This window comes from Anomaloglossus baeobatrachus, chromosome 3 (genome assembly GCF_048569485.1).
Source record: "Anomaloglossus baeobatrachus isolate aAnoBae1 chromosome 3, aAnoBae1.hap1, whole genome shotgun sequence".
Classification (NCBI taxonomy): domain Eukaryota; kingdom Metazoa; phylum Chordata; class Amphibia; order Anura; family Aromobatidae; genus Anomaloglossus; species Anomaloglossus baeobatrachus.
Window position 1 is genome coordinate 626,583,781 of NC_134355.1, and position 21,298 is coordinate 626,605,078.

At 40.6% G+C, this 21,298-nt stretch overlaps 1 protein-coding gene across 1 annotated transcript in view; it reads left to right on the forward strand.

The window, feature by feature from the left end:
* Positions 1-18,225, forward strand: part of TRIB2 (tribbles pseudokinase 2) — a 28,913-nt gene extending 10,688 nt beyond the window's left edge. The window contains exon 3 of the mRNA XM_075338774.1: positions 15,813-18,225. Coding sequence (XP_075194889.1) covers positions 15,813-16,281 — 469 coding nt within the window. The 3' untranslated portion in view covers positions 16,282-18,225. The remainder of the gene's footprint in view (positions 1-15,812) is intronic.
* The last annotated feature ends 3,073 nt before the right edge of the window (positions 18,226-21,298 follow it).

Below are 21,298 nucleotides of genomic sequence, written 5' to 3' on the forward strand. Positions count from 1 at the left end.
ATGTGTCAGCTAAGGAGGGCAGCTGAGTGCCGACATCCGGCTCCTAGTAAAGTTCTCTATGGAGCATTTATGTCGCCATTGCCTTTGTGTACAAACACCTATTGATCAGGACTCTGTTGTCCCCCGGGAGCATGTGGGTGGCCGGCCTTGTTCTCGTATTGTCAAGCTCTTGTTGGTTGGTTTTAGCTGACCTCTTAGAACAATCTAAGGAATGTGTAAAGCGAGCGTCGAGGGACCTTTATAACATCATTCATGGGCCGCACAAAATTATCAACCTGTTTTTATTTGGTCAAACATTTATTAAACGCGCCCCACGTGATGGCTGAAACAAGCGCAGAACGGTGGCTCAGTGGTTGGCACTTTTGTTTTGCAGCGCTGCGGTCCTGGGTTCAAGGAGTTTGCATGATCTCGTGTTTTTGTGAGTTTACTCCCACATTTCCAAGACCTACTGACAAGGAACCTAGATAGTGAGCCCCAATGGGCACCGTGATGTCTGTAAAGCGTTGAGAAATGTGAGAGCTCTATATTAAGCACACGAAGTAAAATGCTTCTCTTGGAGGCTGTGATGTTGGTGATGTTCTTACTCCCAACTGCTTTTCCAATTTTACATCAGTCTGGAAAGTAGTTAACTCTTTGCAATGAAGATACTCCTTGCATCAGTAAGTTGTTACAAATAGAGATGTATATTATGCTGCATGTCTCTTCACAGTGGGAACTCAACACTACTCATGTAGTGAAGTCTGGTATTAGGAGGTCTGCTGTATACATCACATAGGAGACACTGCGACTGCAGTATACGCATCACATGGGAGACACTGCGACTGCACTATATACATTACATGGGAGACACCGCGACTGCAGTATACGCATTACATGGGAGACACCGCGACTGCAGTATACGCATCACATGGGGGAAAATACAGTGCCTAGAAAAATATTCATACCCCTTGAACCTTTCCATAATATATTATACACGCGCGCACACTGTGTGCAGAATTATTAGGCAAGTTGTATTTTTGAGGATCTTTTTTCCATTATTGATCAACAACTATGTTCTCAATCAACCCAAAAGACTCATAAATATCAAAGCTTAATATTTTTTGGAAGTTAGTGGTGTTTTTTTGTTTGTTTTTTTTTTTTAGATTTGGCTATCTTGGGAGGATATGTTTGTGCAAGTAACTACTACTGTGCAGAATTATTAGGCAACTTTAATAAAAATCAAATATATTCCCATCTCACTTGTTTATTTTCACCAGGTAAACCAATATAACTGCACAAAATTTAGAAATAAACATTTCTGACATGCAAAAACAAAACCCCAAAAATCAGTGACCAATATAGCCACCTTTCTTTATGATGACTCAACAGCCTACCATCCATAGATGCCTGCAGTTGCTTGATCTGTTTATGATCAACATTGCGTGCAGCAGCCACCACAGCCTCCAGACACTGTTCTGAGAGGTGTATTGTTTTCCCTCCCTGTAGATCTCACAGGTCACAGGTTCTGAGGTTCAGGTCAGGTGAATCAGGTGGAAGAACACTTCTTCCTGTACCACTGCTTGAAGTTGTCTTCCAGAAACTGGCAGTAGTTCTGGGAGTTGAACTTCACTCCATCCTAAACCCGAAAAGGTCCCACAAGTTCATCTTTGATACCAGTCCCCACCTCCACCTTGCTGGCGTCGGAGTGGCGCTCTGTGCCATTTACTGATCCAGCCTCTGGCCCATCCATCTGGCCCATCAAGAGTCACTCTCATTTCATCAGTCCATAAAACCTTTGAAAAATCAGTCTTAAGATATTTCTTGGCCCAGTCTTGACGTTTTATCTTATGTATCTTGTTCAAAGGTGGTGGTTTTTCAGCCTTCCTTACCTTGGTCATGTCCCTGAGTACGGCACACCTTGTGCTTTTTGATACTCCAGTAACATTGCAGCTCTGAAATATGGCAAAACTGGTGGCAAATGGCATCTTGGCAGCTTCACGCTTGATTTTCCTCAATTCATGGGCAGTTATTTTGCGCCTTTTTTGCACAACACGCTTCTTGCGACCCTGTTGGCTATTTGTCATGAAACGCTTGATTGTTCGGTGATCACGCTTCAAAATTTTGGCAATTTCAAGACTGCTGCATCCCTCTGCAAGACATCTCTCAATTTTGGACTTTTCAGAGCCCGTCAATTCTCTCTTCTGACCCATTTTGCCAAAGGAAATGAAGTTGCCTAATAATTAAGCACACCTTATATAGGATGTTGATGTCATTACACCGCACCCCTCCTCATTACAGAGATGCACATCACCTGATTTACTTAATTGGTAGTTGGCTCTCAGCCTATACAGCTTGGAGTAGGAGAACATGCATAAAAAGTATAATTTGATCAAAATACTCATTTACCTAATAATTCTGCACACAGTGATTAATATATGTGTGTGTGTGTGTGTGTATATATATATATATATATATATATATATATATATATATATATATATATATATATATATATATATATATATATATATATATATATATATATATATATATATATATATATATATATATATATAATATAATCTCCCCAATAAAGGGGTGTGATATATGTGCTATGCATTTGTCTAGTGTAAAGGTTAATGATGCATGGTTTTCTAAATATTTATAATACGTTTGGACTCCTCTGATCAGAGCACCTTCTTCCACATGCCATGCACAGGACATAGCGAGCATGTGGAAGAAGGTGTTCAGGTCAGGTTAAACCAAAGTAGAACTTTTTGGGCTAAATGCAATACTCTGGCAGAAAATAACACTGCACATCACCCTGAAAACACCATCCCCACTGTCACACGTGGTGGCAGCATCCTGCTGTGGGGAGGCTTCTCTTCAGCAATGTAAGAGAAGCTGGAGAGAGTTGAGGAAAGATGGATGGAGCTAAATACAGGGAAATTATGGAGGAAAACCTGTTAGAGGCTGCAAAAGAGTTTAGACTTGGGCACAGGTTCAACTTTCAGCAGGACAATGACCCTAAACATCCTGTCATAGCTGCACAATGGATGGTTTAGGTAAAAGCATATTCCTGTGTGTAAATGACCCAGTCACAGTCCAGACCTAAATCCCATAGAAAATCTGTGACAAGGCTTAAAAATTGCTGTTCACAGATGTCTCCATCCAATCTCACTGAGCGAGTGTGCAAATAAGAATGGGCAAACATTTCAACCTCTAGATGTGCTAAGCTGGTGGAGACATCGCTCAAAACACTTGAAGCAATAATTTTCAGCAAAATTAACTAATAAAGGTAACATCCTCACCTGTGACCTGTTAGCTTTTATGCACACACACTGATTACAAGCAGAGTGAGTTTCTGGGATCCAGACAGACTCTTGCATCTTTCATCCAGCCACTGACGTTTATGGATTGTGAGTCATGGGGAAAGCAAAAGATTTGTCAATGGATGTATGGGAAAAGATGGTTGAACTGTATAAAACAGGAAAGGGATACAAAAAGATATCCAAGGAATTGAGATTGTTAGTCTGCAGTGTTCAACCTGTGATTAACAAATGGAAAATCAGGGCTCTGTAAAAACCAGACCACAATCAGGTAGACAAACAAAAATTTCAGCCACAACTGCCAAGAAAATTGTTTAGGATGGAAATTAAAAACCCACAAATAATCAGCTGAAATACAGGACTCACTGAAAACTAGCGGTGTGCCTGTTTCAAGATGCACAATAAGGAGGCACTTAAAGAAATGGGCTGCATGGTCGAGTCACCAGAAGAAAGTCATTACTTCACAAATGCCACAAAGTATCTCACCTACAATACGCCAAACAGCAAAGAGACAAGCCTCCAAACTTCTGGAACAAGGTAATTTGGAGCGAGGAAGCAAAAATCAACCTTTTTTGGCCACAACCATAAACGTTACATTTGGAGAGGTGTCAACAAGGACACCATTCCTGCTGTAAAGCATGGAGGTGAATCGCTGATGATGTGGGATGTGTGAGCTGCAAAGGCACCGGAAACATGGTCAAAGTTAACTAGTTTTCTCAAACAATTGTCTCAAGTGAGGATTATAGTTTTTAGATTTTTTTTTTTTCAAGATAAGTAGTGGTGTGTGGGGTTTTGTTTGTTGTGTTTTTATTTTTTTTTTTTTTTCCCTGCATTTTTGAAGACACAGCCAAAATGCAGCATGTCAATTCTTTTTTTTTTTCTTTTTTTTTTTTGTCTCTTGTCCTGTATTTTGGAGGACTGGCAGATCAATAACTGCTGACTCTGGGTCGGTAGGGGATTGATCCCTGGTATCTGGATATATGCCAGTTACCATAAAGTCAATGAGAACCAGAATCTGGTGCAAAGGAGTAGGAGCAAGTGCTTCATACTTACCCAATCACCGGCGCGGCTGTCACACTGCTCTCGTGGCCGGTCATTCACTTCCTGGGCTGCTCATTACCTTCATTTAATATGCACTGCATCCCCTGCCCACTAGTGGCTGTGATTGGTTGCAATCAGACAAGCCCCCACTCTTGAATGATGGCGTGTCTGACTGCAACCAATATCTATATCATACAGCTAAATAAAATTAAAAACAAAATTGACGTAGGATTCCTCATATTGATACCAGCACAGATAAAGCCCAACAGCTGGGCTAAAAATATCTGCCAGCAGCTGCCCGCCATTGCCACAACCATTAGATGCGACAGTCCCGGCACTTTACCCAGCTCTTCCCCCACTGCCCTGGTGCAGTGGCAGTCTGGGTAATAAAAAGCTAATAGCCCACAGCTGCCATTACGTTCTAGGTTAGTAATGGCAGGCATCTACCAGAGAGGCACACACACACACACACACACACACACACACACACACACACACACACACACACACACACACACACACACACACACACACTCATCACTAAGCTGTAAGTGAAATTAAATAAACACAAACTCCGAAATAATGCTTTATTTGGAATAGAAGTCAAAAAAATACCTTACTTCACCACTTTTTTTTTCCCTCCCAGGTCCGATGTAATCCATACAAGGTGCCAAGACTCTTCCAGCACTGCTACATATCTGAAGCTTACAGCGAGCACTTTAGAACAGGACGTCATGCTGTGAAGTTCATGCCGCAACTGAAGTGAGCTGTGTGCTCAGCGGTAAAGTCGCTCAGGTTAGCCGTGGCCACAGCAAGGCCACTGCCTCCACCTGTGACAGAAAATCACCTGGGTGATGTCCTGCTGATCTCACGGCTCACTTCAGTCATGGCCTGATTTGCAGTCACAGGTGGAGGACTCCAGCTGTGGCCGCAGGTAACCTAAGTGATGTCACCACTTAAGTGAGCTTAAGTTGCTGCATGGAGCTCACAGCAGGCAGTTTTGTTCTATGGCGCTTGCTGTGAGCTTCATATATGTAGCATTGCTGGAAACCTCGTGGGACCTAATGTGGATTACGGCTGACCTGGAGGGGTGTTCTACGAGAAACACGCCTGCCATCACTAAGCCAGGGCTCAGTAGCAGGTGTGGGCTGTTAATAACCCCTTATTACCCCGATTGCCACCGCACCAGGGCAACAGGAAGAGCCAGGTCCAGCACCAGAATTGGCGCATCTAATGGATGCTCCACTTCTGGGGCGGCTGTGGGCTGCTATTGTTAGGCTGGAAAGGGCCAAATAACGATGGCCCTTCCCACACTAATATCAGCCCCCAGTTGTCTGCTGTACCTTGGCTGGTTTTTAAAAAAAAAAAAAAAAAAAAAAAGGGGGCATGCTCTTTATTTATTTATTTTCTCCCAAAACAAAATCTAGCATGGGATCCTCTCTATTTTTCATAACCAGCCAAGGTACAGTAAACAGCTGAGGGTTGCAGCCTGCAGCCGCTGCTGTTCCTGTGCTGGATATGAAAAATGGGAAGGACCCCCACGTCTTGTGTGGTTTTTTTTTTTTTTTTTTTTTTTTTTTTTTTTTTTTTTTTTTTTTTTTTAAGTTGTCGAACTTGGCTATCAATTATCCTATCATATATTATTTCTCCTTTTAAAAAAGCGGCAAAATGTCATGCGTTTATTGGGCCACAAGTTGCATTTTCTGAGACCACAAGAAAAAGAAAGATGCAGTCAGAAAAAAGTGTGTGTGTGTGTGTGTGTGTGTGTGTGTGTGTGTGTGTGTATACATAGCCTAAGACAGCAGCTGGATCCTTTTTTTTTTTTTTTTTCTTTTTTCTTGTTCCCCAGTCCAATATATATGTATATGTATACGTGTGTGTGTGTGTGTATGTATGTATGTATGTATGTATATATATATATGTATATATATGTATATGTGTATGTATGTATATATGTATATGTATATATATATATATATATATATATATATATATATATATATATATATATATATATATATATATATATATATAATGTGTATATATATATATATATATATAATGTGTATATATATATATATATATATAATGTGTATATATATATGTGTGTATGTATGTATGTATGTATATATATATATATATATATATATATATATATACATACACACACACACACACACACACACACACACACACACACACACACACACACACACACACACACACACACACACACACATATTATATTATATTATATTATATTATATTATATATATATAAATATTCTGCAGCTTGGCTCAAAGGTACAGCTTCAGTAATTCTGAAATTACCAGTCCCAATACAGTATTTTACTTGTTAACTTGCTAACATGCCCCGTGATATATGATCAGCGGTTCAGATGTTGCTCAAGCAGGATGAAGTACAATCTGCTGAGTCCACATTTAGTCGTATTGTGACAGCAGTCCAAACTGCAGCGGTCTATGAATAAACAAGCTTTGTGTTGGGGTGAGAGGAGGGGGACATTGGCAGCGCGTGGAGGATATGATGGAACCTGTCAGATCAGCACATTCTATATGAGCAATGTGTAAATTTGACCATTGCTCAGCACTCTGTTTGTGCACCACGCCGAGCTGTGCATGGCAAGCATTCTGACCCACGTGGCGGCGGCCAGAGGTTAGGTCATAGAACACCAGATGTCAATGTGTTACTGGAAACGTGAATCTATTTGTTTAGATTCCTTTTTTTTTTTTCCATCCCGAAGTTCTGAACAAATATCAGTAGATACACGCTGAAGAATGCAGATGTCTGCAATCACTAAACTGTCTTCTCAAATGCTCCCCCTAGTGGCAGCATTGTGCTGCGGAAATGTAAGCGATTAACAAATCTGTATGTTTAGAAAGACAAAATAATTTTGCATTAATCCAAAAAAGGATATTTATTTCTATAATCAGTATAATTGTTAATGACACTAATATTTGAAGTTAATAGGGATGAACAATAAAAACCTGCACCACCTAGGAGGGTGTGCTGGGTCATAGATGATGCTCCAAGAGGGATAGATTTATTTTATAAATTTTTTTTTTTTTTTATTAGATAAAACTTTTTCCACTGGATGTGGACATTTCACTGACATTGACTTTAATGATTAAATTATCTTCACGACCCATCAAGTTAAACAGGTTTATTACAAATGTGATAACTTAAATGCCATTATAGCATCCATAAGATTGGTAAATAGCTGAGAATTCATATGTAAAATGCTGCGGAATATGTTGGGGCTATATAAATAAAATAATTCTATGCCAAGTGTAAGGTAACAGCTCTTTTTAAAAACTACTGTTCAATGTTTTAAGGAATTGTCAGTAAATTCTAGTGGAAGTCTTTGCCCACCTCTGGTATAGGAACCTCCTTTTTATCAACTGAAACGGGAAGTGACTTCAAAGAGCAAATTCCAGCTTGTCTAGATGTTAGCTAACTGGATAGTCCATTGACTTCTATAAGCATCACATGAGTGTATTATTTATTATTATTATTGTTGTTGTTGTTATTAATTTTTTTTTCTTCTCCTTCCTTCTGTCTTCACCTCTTTCCTTCCTTCCTTCCTTCCTTCCTTCCTTCCTTCTCGTTTTTCTTGTTCGTAAGTTTCTTTCTTTCTGTCTGTATTTTTCCGTCCCTCGGTCCTTCTGTCTTTTTCCGTCCCTCGGTCCTTCTGTCTTTTTCCGTCCCTCGGTCCTTCTGTCTTTTTCAGTCCCTCGGTCCTTCTGTCTTTTTCAGTCCCTCGGTCCTTCTGTCTTTTTCAGTCCCTCGGTCCTTCTGTCTTTTTCCGTCCTTCTGTCTTTTACGTCCCCTCCCTCCCCAATTAAGACAAAACTCCTTTTAAATGGCCATGCACCAGGCCTACTCTTGATGTCTTCCATTTTTATAATGTGTTTGTGAAACAAGTTGTATCTGATGTCATCTCTCACAACTTTACCCACGTGTAGACAAGTGGTTTCTTCATTGAAGGTGAATAGTTCATCATTTGTTCCAATTTCACACCTACTAGAGTTAATTGGGTGCATTATGTCTGGTTAGAAGCTAAGGGCGAGACAAATACCCCTGGCAGTTTATTACTGGCGCCTGTTTCCTTTTTGATTTTATTTTTTTTTAGATTTACGGATGTCTGTTTGGGTTTATATATTATCCATTTACAGTATTGTGTAGTTTGGTTAGATAAGAAAATGGCATTTCCTTGTAGCCATATTTTTGTTGATTGCCACTTAGGAATGTGTACTATGATCTAAACTGGCATCGGCTGTTGATAAAGCGGTACATGTTACAAGAATACCCATTAATTTATATATAAAAAAAATCATGCATTAATAGTACAGGTGAAAACTTAAGAAATATGAAATATTATATATATGGTATATTAGCACCCTGTGAAAGTATTCAGCCCCCTTGAATTTTTCAACCTTTCCCCACATTTCAGGCTTCAAACAGAAAGATAAAAATTTAAATGTTATGGTGAAGAATCAACAAGTGGGACACAATTGTCAAGTTGAATGAAATGTATTGCTTATTTTAAACTTTTATAAAAAAAATAACAGGAAATTGGGGCGTGCAATATTATTCGGCCCCTTTTAAGTTAATATTTGTAGCGCCACCTTTTGCTGCGATTACAGTCGCTTGGGATATCTGTCTATCAGTTCTGCACATCGAGAGACTGAATTCTTGCCCATTCTTCCTTTGGAAACAGCTGGAGCTGAGTGAGGTTGGATGGAGGCGTTTGTGGAAAGAGCTGAAAACTGCTGTTTACAGATTCTCGATTGGATTCTGGTCTGGACTTTGACTTGGCCATTCTAAAACCTGGATACATTTATTTGTGAATCATTCGATTGTATAGATAGATTTTGCTTTGTTTGGGATCATTGTCTTGTTGGAAGACAAATCTCCATCCCAGTCTCAGGTCTTTTGCAGAATCCACAGGTTTTCTTCAAGAATGGTCCTGTATTTGGCTCCATCCATCTTCCCATCAATTTTAACCATCTTCCCTGTCCCTGCTGAAAAAAAGCAGGCCCAAACCATGATGCTGCCACCACCATGTTTGACAGTGGGGATGGTATGTTCAGGGTGATGAGTTGTGTTGCTTTTACGCCAAACATATCGTTTGGCATTGTGCCCAAATAGTTCGATTTTGGTTTCATCTGATCAGAGCACCTTCTTCCACATGTTTAATGTGTCTCCCAGGTGGCTTGTGGCAAACTTTAAACACTTTCTATGGATATCTTTGAGAAATGGCTTTCTTCTTGCCACTCTTCCATAAAGGCCAGATTTGTACAGTATACGACTGATTGTTGTTCTATGGACAGACTCTCCCACCTCAGCTGTAGATCTCTGCAGTTCATTCAGAGTGATCATGGACCTCTTGGCTGCATCTCTGATCAGTCTTCTTGTAGATTTACAGTGGTATGATACTCCTTCCATTTCAATATGATCGCTTGTGCAGTGCTTCTGGGATTTTTAAAGTTTGGGAAATCTTTTTGTAACCAAATCCGGCTTTAAACTTCTCCACAACAGTATCATGGACCTGCTTGTTGTGTTCCTTGGTCTTCATGATGCTTTGTGCTTTAAACCCAACACTGAGGCTATCACAGAGCAGGTGCATTTATACAGAGACTTGATTACACATAGGTGGCTTATATTTCTCATCAGTCATTTAGGACAACATTGGATCATTCAGAGATCCTCAATGAACTTTTGGAGTGAGTTTGCTGCACTGAAAGTAAAGGGGGACGAATAATATTGCACACCCCAATTTTCAGTTATTTTTTACAAAAGTTTAAAATAAGCAATACATTTTCATTCAACTTCACAATTGTGTCCCACTTGTTGTTGATTCTTCACCATAACATTAAAATCTTTATCATTATGCTTGAAGCCTGAAATGGGGGAAAAGGTTGACACATTCAAGGGGGCTGAATACTTTTCGCAAGGAACTGTATGTATATATGTATATATATGATCCTTCAGTCCCTTTATGGACTGATGCTTCATTCTAAAATTTGTCTTCCGTAAACAGATTTTCCCATTTCTGAGATGGGAGTTGACATTTGGAGCTCAAAGTTCTATGGAAAGGGAAGAAGTCAGACATTCTGCTGCAAGTTCTCCTGAAACGTCGTCATTTTGTTAATGTGAACCTCTGAAATTAATGAATTTAGGTTTTACAAAGAAGCAGAGATTATAAAGTTTTATTATTTGTACAATTATTTATTATTTATTATTATAGCGCCATTTATTCCATGGCGCTTTACAAGTGAAAGAGGGTATACGTACAACAATCATTAACAATACAAAACAGACTGGTATTGGAGGAGAGAGGACCCTGCCCGCGAGGACTCAGTCCACAGGGAATGGGTGATGGTACAATAGGTGAGGACAGAGCTGGTTGCGCAGTGGTCTACTGGACTGAGGGCTATTGTAGGCTTGGTGGAAGAGGTGGGTCTTGAGGTTCTTCTTGAAGCTTTCCACGGTAGGTGAGAGTCTGATGTGCTGAGGTAGAGCATTCCAGAGTATGGGGGATGCACAGGAGAAATATTGTACGCGATTGTGGGAAGAGGAGATAAGAGAGGAGCAGAGAAGGAGATCTTGTGAGGATCTGAGGTTGCGTGCAGGTAGGTACCGGGAGACTAGGTCACAGATGTAGGGGGGAGACTAGTGCATGGCTTTGTATGTCATTGTTAATGTTTTGAACTGGAGTTGTTGGGTGATGGGAGCCAGTGAAGGGATTGGCAGAGTGGCGAGGCTGGGGAGTAGCGAGGGGAGAGGTGGGTTAGGCGGGCCGCAGAGTTTAGGATAGATTGGAGGGGTGCAAGAGTGTTGGAAGGGAGGCCAGAGAGCAGGAGGTTGCAGTAGTCGAGGCGGGAGATGATGAGGGCATGCACTAATGTTTTTGCTGATTCTTGGTTAAGGAAAGCACGGATCCGGGAGATATTTTTGAGTTGTAATTGGCATGAGTTGAAGAGGGCTTGGATGTGTGGCTTGAAGGATAGAGCAGAGTCGAGGGTTACTCCAAGGCAACGAGCTTGTGAGACTGGGGAGAGTGAGCAACCATCAAGTTTGATGGAAAGGCTTGTTGGAGGAGATGAGTGAGGACAATTACAATTGATTTATATGGGGAAAAAGTGTAAAACCGTTAAGTGTGGGTGAGGTCATACAGCAGAGATTCCCCCAAACTATGGCTCAGGAGCCACAAGTGTTTGCCTTTTTGGGACATTAGCACTGTGTCTATCAACTAGTTCGAAAGAGGAAGTTTCAGGATGGAGACTGATGAGCAGCTTCGTGGAGAACAGCAGATCTGAATGTGCCTATACTGGACAAGGGTGGAAATGGAGGGCTATTGTTAGTGCCTGATACAGGAATACTGAAGGGAAGTAAAGTGGGAGTCTTTGGATGTAAGTATATTGACTATAAGTGAAGGGGTGCAAGGTCTGCGTGTGATTTCTGGGGTAAAGCTTTGGTTTTCATTACTCAGGTAATGGTAGTTTTGACTTTTCACTACTATGGAGGTACTGAAAGTGGCTTTTTGTGAATGAGCATTCTGTTCTTAAGAACGCATGGAACCCAATAATCTGTCAGTGTACACCAGCTGCCGATTAGCAAGCAAAATGCTTCATCATCAGGTAATATGATCTATTGTGCAACCCAAAAAAGATTCTCGGCAGCACATCGTCCACTATAAAGAGGTCTCATCACTGGGAAAGATCACTGTGTGCAGCATTTAGTGCAAACTGGCTATTAAACAGAAATCCGGTAGGTAAATATTTATTTACCGATCATGGGTCATTAAAGGCCACCAGTTGGCCCATGCAAACAGACCTTGTATATCGGTTCTTGTAAGCAGCCTTGTCTCTGCCTGTTGGGTGAGATTTGAAGACCACCTTCACCCTTTGGGTCTGGTCGTAGACTTTTCTTTTGTGTCCTTCTATGATGTCATAAGTGACGTCACAGTTGTACCAATATAGGCTTGGGTTACACAATATTATCGGCATGTCTTGGCTGCATCATCTTAGCTTTGGCAACCTCTTTCCAATAGATGCTGTCGGCAGTCATGGAGATAGTGTTAGATGGGTCTACGCGTGAAAGCATCCCCAAAGTTGGAAAAAAACTGGTGCCACCTATAAGGGGCTATTTGTTTTTTGTTTGGGATTTTTTTTTTTTTGTAGTAGTATTATTATCGTAATAATTGTTGTTTTGACTTTGGAGAACTGAAATACGCAGAGGCATTACTAGGTCTTCAGAGATGGAGCTGAATGCAAAATGTTTTCCATTACCAGTGAGGGAAAACCACAGAAGTGCAGCAGTAATTCTCAGAGACGGAATCTACGTCTTGGTTTCCTTGGAAACAGGCAGGGAAATCCGTGAACCTAATTCTGTTAAGATTTCTCTCTTCAAGATGCCTCCTCAGAACACTTCTCGGCCATATTTTGTAGGGGCTTCTGGAAGGGGACGTCCATGGTTTTAAAGCCCGTTTTTAATTAGAAAAGAATTTGGATTAGAATTTGAGCTCCGCTCTGGAGGAGGCACAGGCCGAGGTGTTTGTGTTTTTTGTGTGTGGGATTTATTTTTTTTTGCTCTAATTGATCAAGTTGTTTTTGTGACTTTAAATGATACGAGTGTTGAATGCAGCAATTCAGTTCCCTATCAAAGTGCCTTTTGTCTTGCATATGGGGATCCCTGTCTGTTACCATGGAGACAGAGATGCGTTTCCTGTTTCTAAGTGCCATGGCTGCCTCTGATTTAAGCTCTGCGGTTTCATTCACCACTAATGGGGAAGCATTCACAGGCTCAATTGCTTCCTCCTTTTCACATGCTCACGACTTCCATACTGAAACAACATCTAATCAATCATCGTATTGATCTAGAGTATTCCCCGATAACCGCATGCCTTCTATAAAGGGCATGCTGACAGCATCATAAATGTATATACATATGTTGCCTACAACTCTGGTTGTCCATATAAATGTTGATCCTGGAATGTCATCTGTTCGCTCTTTCATGGTTTTCGGTAACTCATTCATGAGCATACGTCCTCCTTGGTCATTTTGTTCCAAGAATCCTTGCCGTCTTCAAAGCCTTTGGTTGAGGTTCTCCTTAGATTTATAAAGTAAAGGATTATAAAGGTGCCTTTACATCTTAAAGAGGCTGTCCACTACTTAGACACCCTTCTCATTCTCCTTGTTCGCGCCCATAGAAATCAATAGGCATATACTAGCCTCTGTTGCTGACACAGTTCTTACGATGTCTAAAGCCGCGTTCCTGGGGCCCTGGTGACATTGACACGCGAGTCTTGTGGCCATTTGGAACCCGGCATCTGTATCCCGCCTTCAGACATTTGAGCAGGATGTGAGCATTGCGCTAAGTACTCAAACCTCCGAAGGCGGGGTGAAGGAAGCCGGCGCTGATTGGCCGTGGGGCTCGCGTGTCATAATGACATGGACCCCCGGGAACGCGGCCTTAGACATCGGTTGAACAGTGTCTGCATCGGAGGTGAGTATAGGCTTATTTATACGAGGGCGAGTAAGGGGAATGAGAAGGGGTTGTCAAAGTAGTAGCAGAGCACTTCTTGAAGGGGTTGTCCAAGTGTTATCCCTCTACTTTCCCTTACCACACAATAGAGAGAGTTTTTTGATAATTAGCTGGTATACTTCTGAGGGTAACGTGCCTCTCAAAGCAAAAAAATATTTCGAAATGGACAATCCTTCTCTCGATGGACATCAGATGTTAGGAGAGCGGCACATAATGGTCAGCCAGTCCTGCCGAAATGTTGTTCAACCCACTGTAACAACCTGATGTACATTGTGTTCTACATAGATAGGAATGTTCAAGTAAAGACAACATCCATCTTGTTTTAACCTTTTATATTGGTAAACAACCTTTGTGAAGTAGAATCTTTTATATTGGGGATTGAGGTATTTGGAGGGGGGCTTTACTTGTTCAAAATGTGAAAATCCGAATACATGGCTGGAATAATACTTTGTCAGAGAATAAGATTCAGACTCCATTTTTAACAAGAGAGATGTTACAATCTTCTGTGACCATTCCACAGTATCCTCACTCTTACATTTGTGAATCCTTTCCATGTTTGTATCAATATAGTCTTTCCAATAGAGGTGTAGTGGGTATAGATTACCAATCTTTTTGGAATATCTATTCATATTATTAATCAATATCTGTTCAGCCCTAAGGTGGCCTTTGCACGTTGCGATATCGCAAGCCGATGCTGCGATGTCGCACGCGATAGTCTCTGCCCCTGTCGCAGGTACGATATTGTGTGATAGCTGGCGTAGCGAAAATTATCGATACGCCAGCTTCACATGCACTCACCTGCCCTGCGACTGTCGCTCTGTCCGGCGAACCGCCTCCTTCCTAAGGGGGCGGGTCGTGCGGCGTCATAGCGACGTCACACGGCAGGCGGCCAATAGCGGCGGAGGGGCAGAGATGAGCAGGATGTAAACATCCCGCCCACCTCCTTCCTTCCGTAGAGCCGCCGGCGGCAGGTAAGGTGAAGTTCCTCGCTCCTGCGGCGTAACACACAGCGATGTGTGCTGCCGCAGGAACAAGGAACAGCATCGTACCATCGCTGCAGCAAAATTATGGAAAAGTCGGAGCCTGCACCGATGATACGATAAAGACGCTTTTGCGCTCGTTTATCGTATCTAGGATTTACACATTACGACATCGCAAGTGACGCCGGATGTGCGTCACTTTTGATTTGACCCCACCGACATCACACCTGCGATGTCGTAGTGTGCAAAGCCGCCCTAAGGCATATTCTTCCCTATTAAAACATGCTGGTAGCAGATTTCACATGTCGTCTTATAGTCACGGTTAAAACACGGGATGGCTGTGGGTCTCATGATTTTAATATAAATATATACATACACTATAATATACTTCATTTATATGATGCTATTCCATAGCACTTTACATACATCAGCAACACTGTCTCCATTGGGGCTCACATTCTAAGGTCCCTGTATGTATGTCTTTGTAGTGTGGTAGGAAATCGGAGAACCATGAGGATACACATGCAAACACTGGGAGAACATACAAACTCCTTGCAGATGTTGTCCTTGGTTGGACTTGAACCCAGGACTCCAGCGCCGCCAGACTGCAGTGCTAACCAACTTCATAACCTTGTATACACCTACAAGGCTTTTGAAGTAAAGTCGGAAGGTTTTGTAGACCATCCACAAATGTTGGATATGTAAGGCCTTGTTGGTGCTCCATTTATCACTTTTGGTTTCGCACCTTTGAACGTCTTGCAGATTTTATACCCTGGTGCCCAAAACTACAATGTTCCTTTTTTTTTATAGGTACTCTAAAACACAAACAAATGAACAATGTTTAAGTTTTCTTTAAGTCTTTGTGTTGACATGACAATTTTTAACTAAATTAAGCTCTTTTTCTCTTTGTTTCCAGGACTAAAGTGAAATTGGAAAGTCTGGAAGATGCCTATGTTTTATCAGGATGTGATGACTCTCTATCGGACAAACATGGTTGTCCAGCTTATGTGAGCCCAGAAATCCTTAACACAAATGGCAGTTATTCGGGAAAAGCTGCCGATGTCTGGAGTCTAGGTGTCATGCTCTACACTATGTTGGTCGGACGATACCCATTTCATGATATCGAGCCTAGCTCTTTGTTCAGCAAAATTCGTCGCGGGCAATTTAACATTCCGGAGACACTATCCCCTAAGGCAAAATGCCTTATACGTAGCATACTTCGTCGGGATCCAACAGAAAGGCTAACCTCTCAAGAAATTCTGGACCATCCTTGGTTTTCCACAGATTTCAATGCTTTGAATTCAGGATTTGGTGCTAAGGAAGTGTCAGATCAACTGGTGCCTGATGTCAATATGGATGAGGAAACGGACCCTTTTTTTAACTGAGCACAAGACTTTTCTTTTCGGTACTTGAGTTGACCATGGCCACATGAAGGAGTCCTTTCGGACCTTAGTATTCTAAATCTGTATTGTCCCAGGATGGTAGCTGGTAAAAAGGCTCCAATGGGCTTTTTGGGTTTTGAGAAGACAAGTCCGCAAGGAACTACTCTACACATGTAGCATTAAGGCTGCTATACAGTTAGTCTTTTATTTTATAAATGTTTTTTTGTTTGTTTTTTTTTTTCTTTGTTTTTGTTTTTTTTTAACTAGCATGGATAAAGTGTAGCTTCACCCTGTATGGAGCCAAGGAGGCTGCACAAGCCAATTCCGGTGCAGCTTTGTCACTCCTGTTAATAGTAATTTTTGTCAATGTATTTGCCACGCACATCCTGGCATCGCACTGTTAGAATTTTTTTTTTTTTCATGCCATTGTTCAGGAAAGGTACAATTATTATTTTTTTTTTTTTTTTTTTTTTTAATTTTTTGCCAAATTGGTACAGTGAGATAAAGAAATACACAAAGTTGGATGCACTGACAAAGTAGGTGCTAGGTTTTTTTTTTTTTTAACCTATTTTTATCTCCTTTTTATTTGGTCTAATTATAAACTACTTAATATTCCTATCAGGAAATGACATTTTAATGCTTTGTTCCCTTAAGGGGATGTAATTCATTTAACAAGCTGTTCTGTTTTCTGTTCTTTTTTTTGTTTTCTATAGGAATCTGCTCTCATTCAGACTCCTAGATGCATAATTGCTATACGCTTGTGGCAGACAATATTACCTTTTTTGGAAAAAATAAATAAACAGGGTTTTCATTTTTTTTTTTTTTTTTAATTTTACTGGCTTCCACAAATGACCACCTTGCACTTCTAGCCAGGAGTATACCTATAAATGATATAAGCTGCAGAGCCATTATTAAGGGATGGCCTACTAATAACTCGTCTCCCGCGTCATCCGTTTTTTGTTTTTTATTTTTTAACTTTTTTTTTTTTTTTTTTTTTGGGAGAGATTATTTTAAGTAACATTTCAAAGGAAATAGTTTTATAAGCTTCTAACTACCCACTAAGGTCTCTTTCCTCCTCCCTCCTATTTCCTACCCATGCCCCCTGCACGGAGAAGCATTAAGTGCACCTATTGTATTGTCAAGAATTATTTATTTTTCATGAAAATGTCACAAGTAGTGATGTATTAAGCCAGTACTTCAATTAAATTACGGGTTGACTTACAATGACATATTACATGCTGTACTTAACACTTCCTTTTATTTTTCCTGTGTATTTTAGATTTTTTTTTTTCCTTTAATTATATGGCTTGTATTGACTATAACAGGCATTCTCCCACCCTTACCACCTCTGTATTGCTATATAATAAAATATAAACAGAAATATTTGTGTTTTTTCCCGTACCTCAGTTGTTCTGATTAACCTGCTCGTATCTGTTTTGTGAAATGGTCAAGTTTTTTGGGTAGGTACATGTAGACTCTAAGTATGTAAATGTTACTTGAATTTGTGCTTAATTGTAGTATGTGGCATGTGTGTACAGCTACTTGGCATTTGAATTCTGGGAAACCGTTTGCCTGCCCCCCGTGGGAAGATTCTTATTTTTTTTGTTTCTTAAGAACAATCTATATTCTAATATTCTTGACTTCTAAATGACACAACTGCAGCTGACCTAGGTTCTATTTTGGTAGCTATCGTTAGAGGAGTAATAAATACTCAAGATGATGCTGAATCGGGATGGAATTTAATTTTTGTTTTTCTTTTTTTTTTTTTTTTTTTTTTTTTTCTTTTATCTCCCCCATTAGACCCATTTTATTTCCTTAGTAAGAGGAGAGACTGGTGATAAAACGTGCATGGTGGGGTATTACTGCCTCTGGTGCTTTGAATGTTATGTATTTGGTTTAATGTTTTTGTCTTAATCTCTTCAATAAATTGTGCATATTTAACTAAAATCTTCAAGGTTTTATTTTTTTTATTTACACATTGTTACAGAACTTTAGAACTTTTTGATTGGTTTAGTTAAAAGGGTGAAACCCTAAATTTCATTTAATTTTTTTTTTTTTTTTTTTTTTTTAAATTTATTTATTCTTTTTAATCCTCTAATCAAAGAATGTCACCTTTCAGAATACTGGGTGACCTACTAGTGATTGGATTGATGGGTGGGCAGGGGCGGGTGACTGCTAGAGAAATCCAAGTGTTTTCCTTCCCCTCTTCTTCTTTTTTTTTTTTTTTTTTGTCGCTCTTTCTCTCGCTCTTTCTCCCTTTCTCTCGCTCTTTCCCCCCTTTCTCTCGCTCTTTCCCCCCTTTCTCTCGCTCTTTCCCCCCTTTCTCTCGCTCTTTCCCCCCTTTCTCTCGCTCTTTCCCCCCTTTCTCTCGCTCTTTCCCCCCTTTCTCTCGCTCTTTCCCCCCTTTCTCTCGCTCTTTCCCCCCTTTCTCTCGCTCTTTCCCCCCTTTCTCTCGCTCTTTCCCCCTTTCTCTCGCTCTTTCCCCCCTTTCTCTCGCTCTTTCCCCCCTTTCTCTCGCTCTTTCCCCCCTTTCTCTCGCTCTTTCCCCCCTTTCTCTCGCTCTTTCCCCCCTTTTTTTTTTTTTCCTCTCACTCTAATTTTTTTTTCTCCAGCATCCTCGCCATTGGCAATAGTTCTGTGGCTGAGCTTGTGCCACCTCCCACTTACAGGGAACCTGTCACCTACTCACCTGCGGGGCTGTCCGATACGTTCCGGTCCAATGGGTATCACTGCTTTCAGGTCCGAAGTCTCCTCTATCCTTACGATTCCCGATTTTCCTTCTTGATTCAAGTGAATGACGCGTCTGGCGTCATGCACACAGTGTCCTCCATTGCACTCCTGTGCACGTGCACTTTGCTGTGCCCTGCTGAGGGCAGATCAAAATGCAGTATTGCGCAGGAAAAAGGAAAGGTCAAGGTCCCATAACTAAATTTTTAAAGAAGTACACCCAATTTGTGTTAAATCCTGTCTATTTATCTATGTAGTATAGGTGCATCAATACACATGCTGATCGCTGTCTTATTCGGTTTCCAATGCAGCCCTGTTCCTCTTCTTGGTCAAGTGACTTAAATTCCACCTTTTGTCAGATGGACCCAAAATCACTTTCTCAAATTTAAGTCTATGGATCCTCTTTCTGAGAGTCGTGTTGAGAATGTAGCATCACACAAACACCTCGATCTATTACCCCGATCAGCGTAGGGCTAATTCAAACAAAACACAATTTGCCCAAAGGGCAACCAGAGTTACCCTAACTAAAGATCAATAAAATGTAACTTTATTTCCAAAATTAAATGAGCAAATTTAAAAACTGGCATGTAGAGTGAGGAATGACGTCATCACTCAGTGATCTTCGGTTCGTGGCCAAATGGTGCACTAACAAATAGACTAATATCCTAGTAATTCATATGATTTAGTATAGATGTCAATTACACCCTACGCTGCCTACCTAAAAGCATTTAGCTAATAGCCTCCCCAATATTTTTCACCAAGCGTGGCTTCATCAGGGGGCTGAGGCTATAAGCGTCATCTATACTAAATCATATGAATTAATAGGACATTAGGCCATCTGTTAGTAATCTTCGGTCCGCAGTCCGCATCACGTGAGTGATCACCCCATATGCCAGTTTTAAATTTGGTCATTTTTAATTTTGGTAATAAAAGTTCAATTTTATTGATCTTTAGTTGGGGTACCTCTAGTTGTCCTTTGGGCAAACTGTGTTTTGTAAGAATGTAACATCGACTTGCACAACAGTTCCTGTGTGAGCTGACAAAGAGGTGGACTGCTCTCATGACCTAGAAGAGGATTGGAGCGGTGTTAGGAATGGGGGACGAGAGTTGGAAACCATAATCGGTAAGTGTTCCCATCTCCAAAATTCTATCCTAATTTGTGGTAGGTAACATAGAGGCGAACTGGACTAGTCTGTTTTGCTGAGGATCCAAAAAAACAGTAGGAAAAAATGGTTTATTCTCTACAGGTTTCGATGCCTAGCCAGCTTCACATCTTGTAGGTCCCTGGTTGGTTTCTGAATGTTCGTTCAGATCACAATCTGGAACTACACACGTGATCAAAATTGTTGGTACCCCTCGTTTAATAAGAAAAACATACAATGGTCACAGAAATAACTTGAATCTGACAAAAGTAATAATGAAAATGAACAAATGAAAGTCAGACATTGCTTTTCAACCATGCTTCCACAGAATTTTTTTAAAAATTAAAACTCCTGAAACAGGCCTGGACAGAAAAGATGGTACCTCTGAAAATGTGACGAAAAGGACATGTTAAATCAAGGTGTGTCCACGAATTAGCATCACAGGTGTCTACAAACTTGTATTCAATCAGTGGGACTGTATATAGGGCTACAGATACTCACTGTGCTGTTTGGTAACATGGTGTGTACCACACTCAACATGGACCAGAGGAAGTGGAGGAAAGAGTTGTCTCAGTAGATTAGAAAGAAAATTTATAGACAAGCATGTTAAAGGTAAAGGTTATAAGATCACCACCAACATCTTCATGTTCCTGTGTCTACAGTTGTACATATTACTCATAAATTTAAGATCCAAGGGACTGTAGCCAACCTCACTGGACGTGGCCGCAGGAGGAAAATTGATGACAAATCAAAGAGATGGATAATACGAATGGTGACAAAAGAGCCCAGGGAAACTTCTAAAGAGATTAAAGGTGAACTTCAAGCTCAAGGAACATCCGTGTCAGATCGCACTATCCGTCGTTGTTTGAGCAAAAGTGGACTTCATGGGAGATGACCAAGGAGGAGGACACCATTGTTGAAAAAAAAAAGGACTTAAATTTGCTAAACTACATGTTGACAAGCCACAAAGCTTCTCGGAGAATGTTGGTACCGATCGTTTAATGAAACAAAGACCCACAATGGTCCCAGAAATAACTGTAATCTGACAAAAGTAGTAATAAAAAAATCTATGAAAATGAACATATGAAAGTCCAGACATTGCTGCTTTTCTGCTTCCACAGAATTTAAAAAAAAAACCAAACTCATGAAAT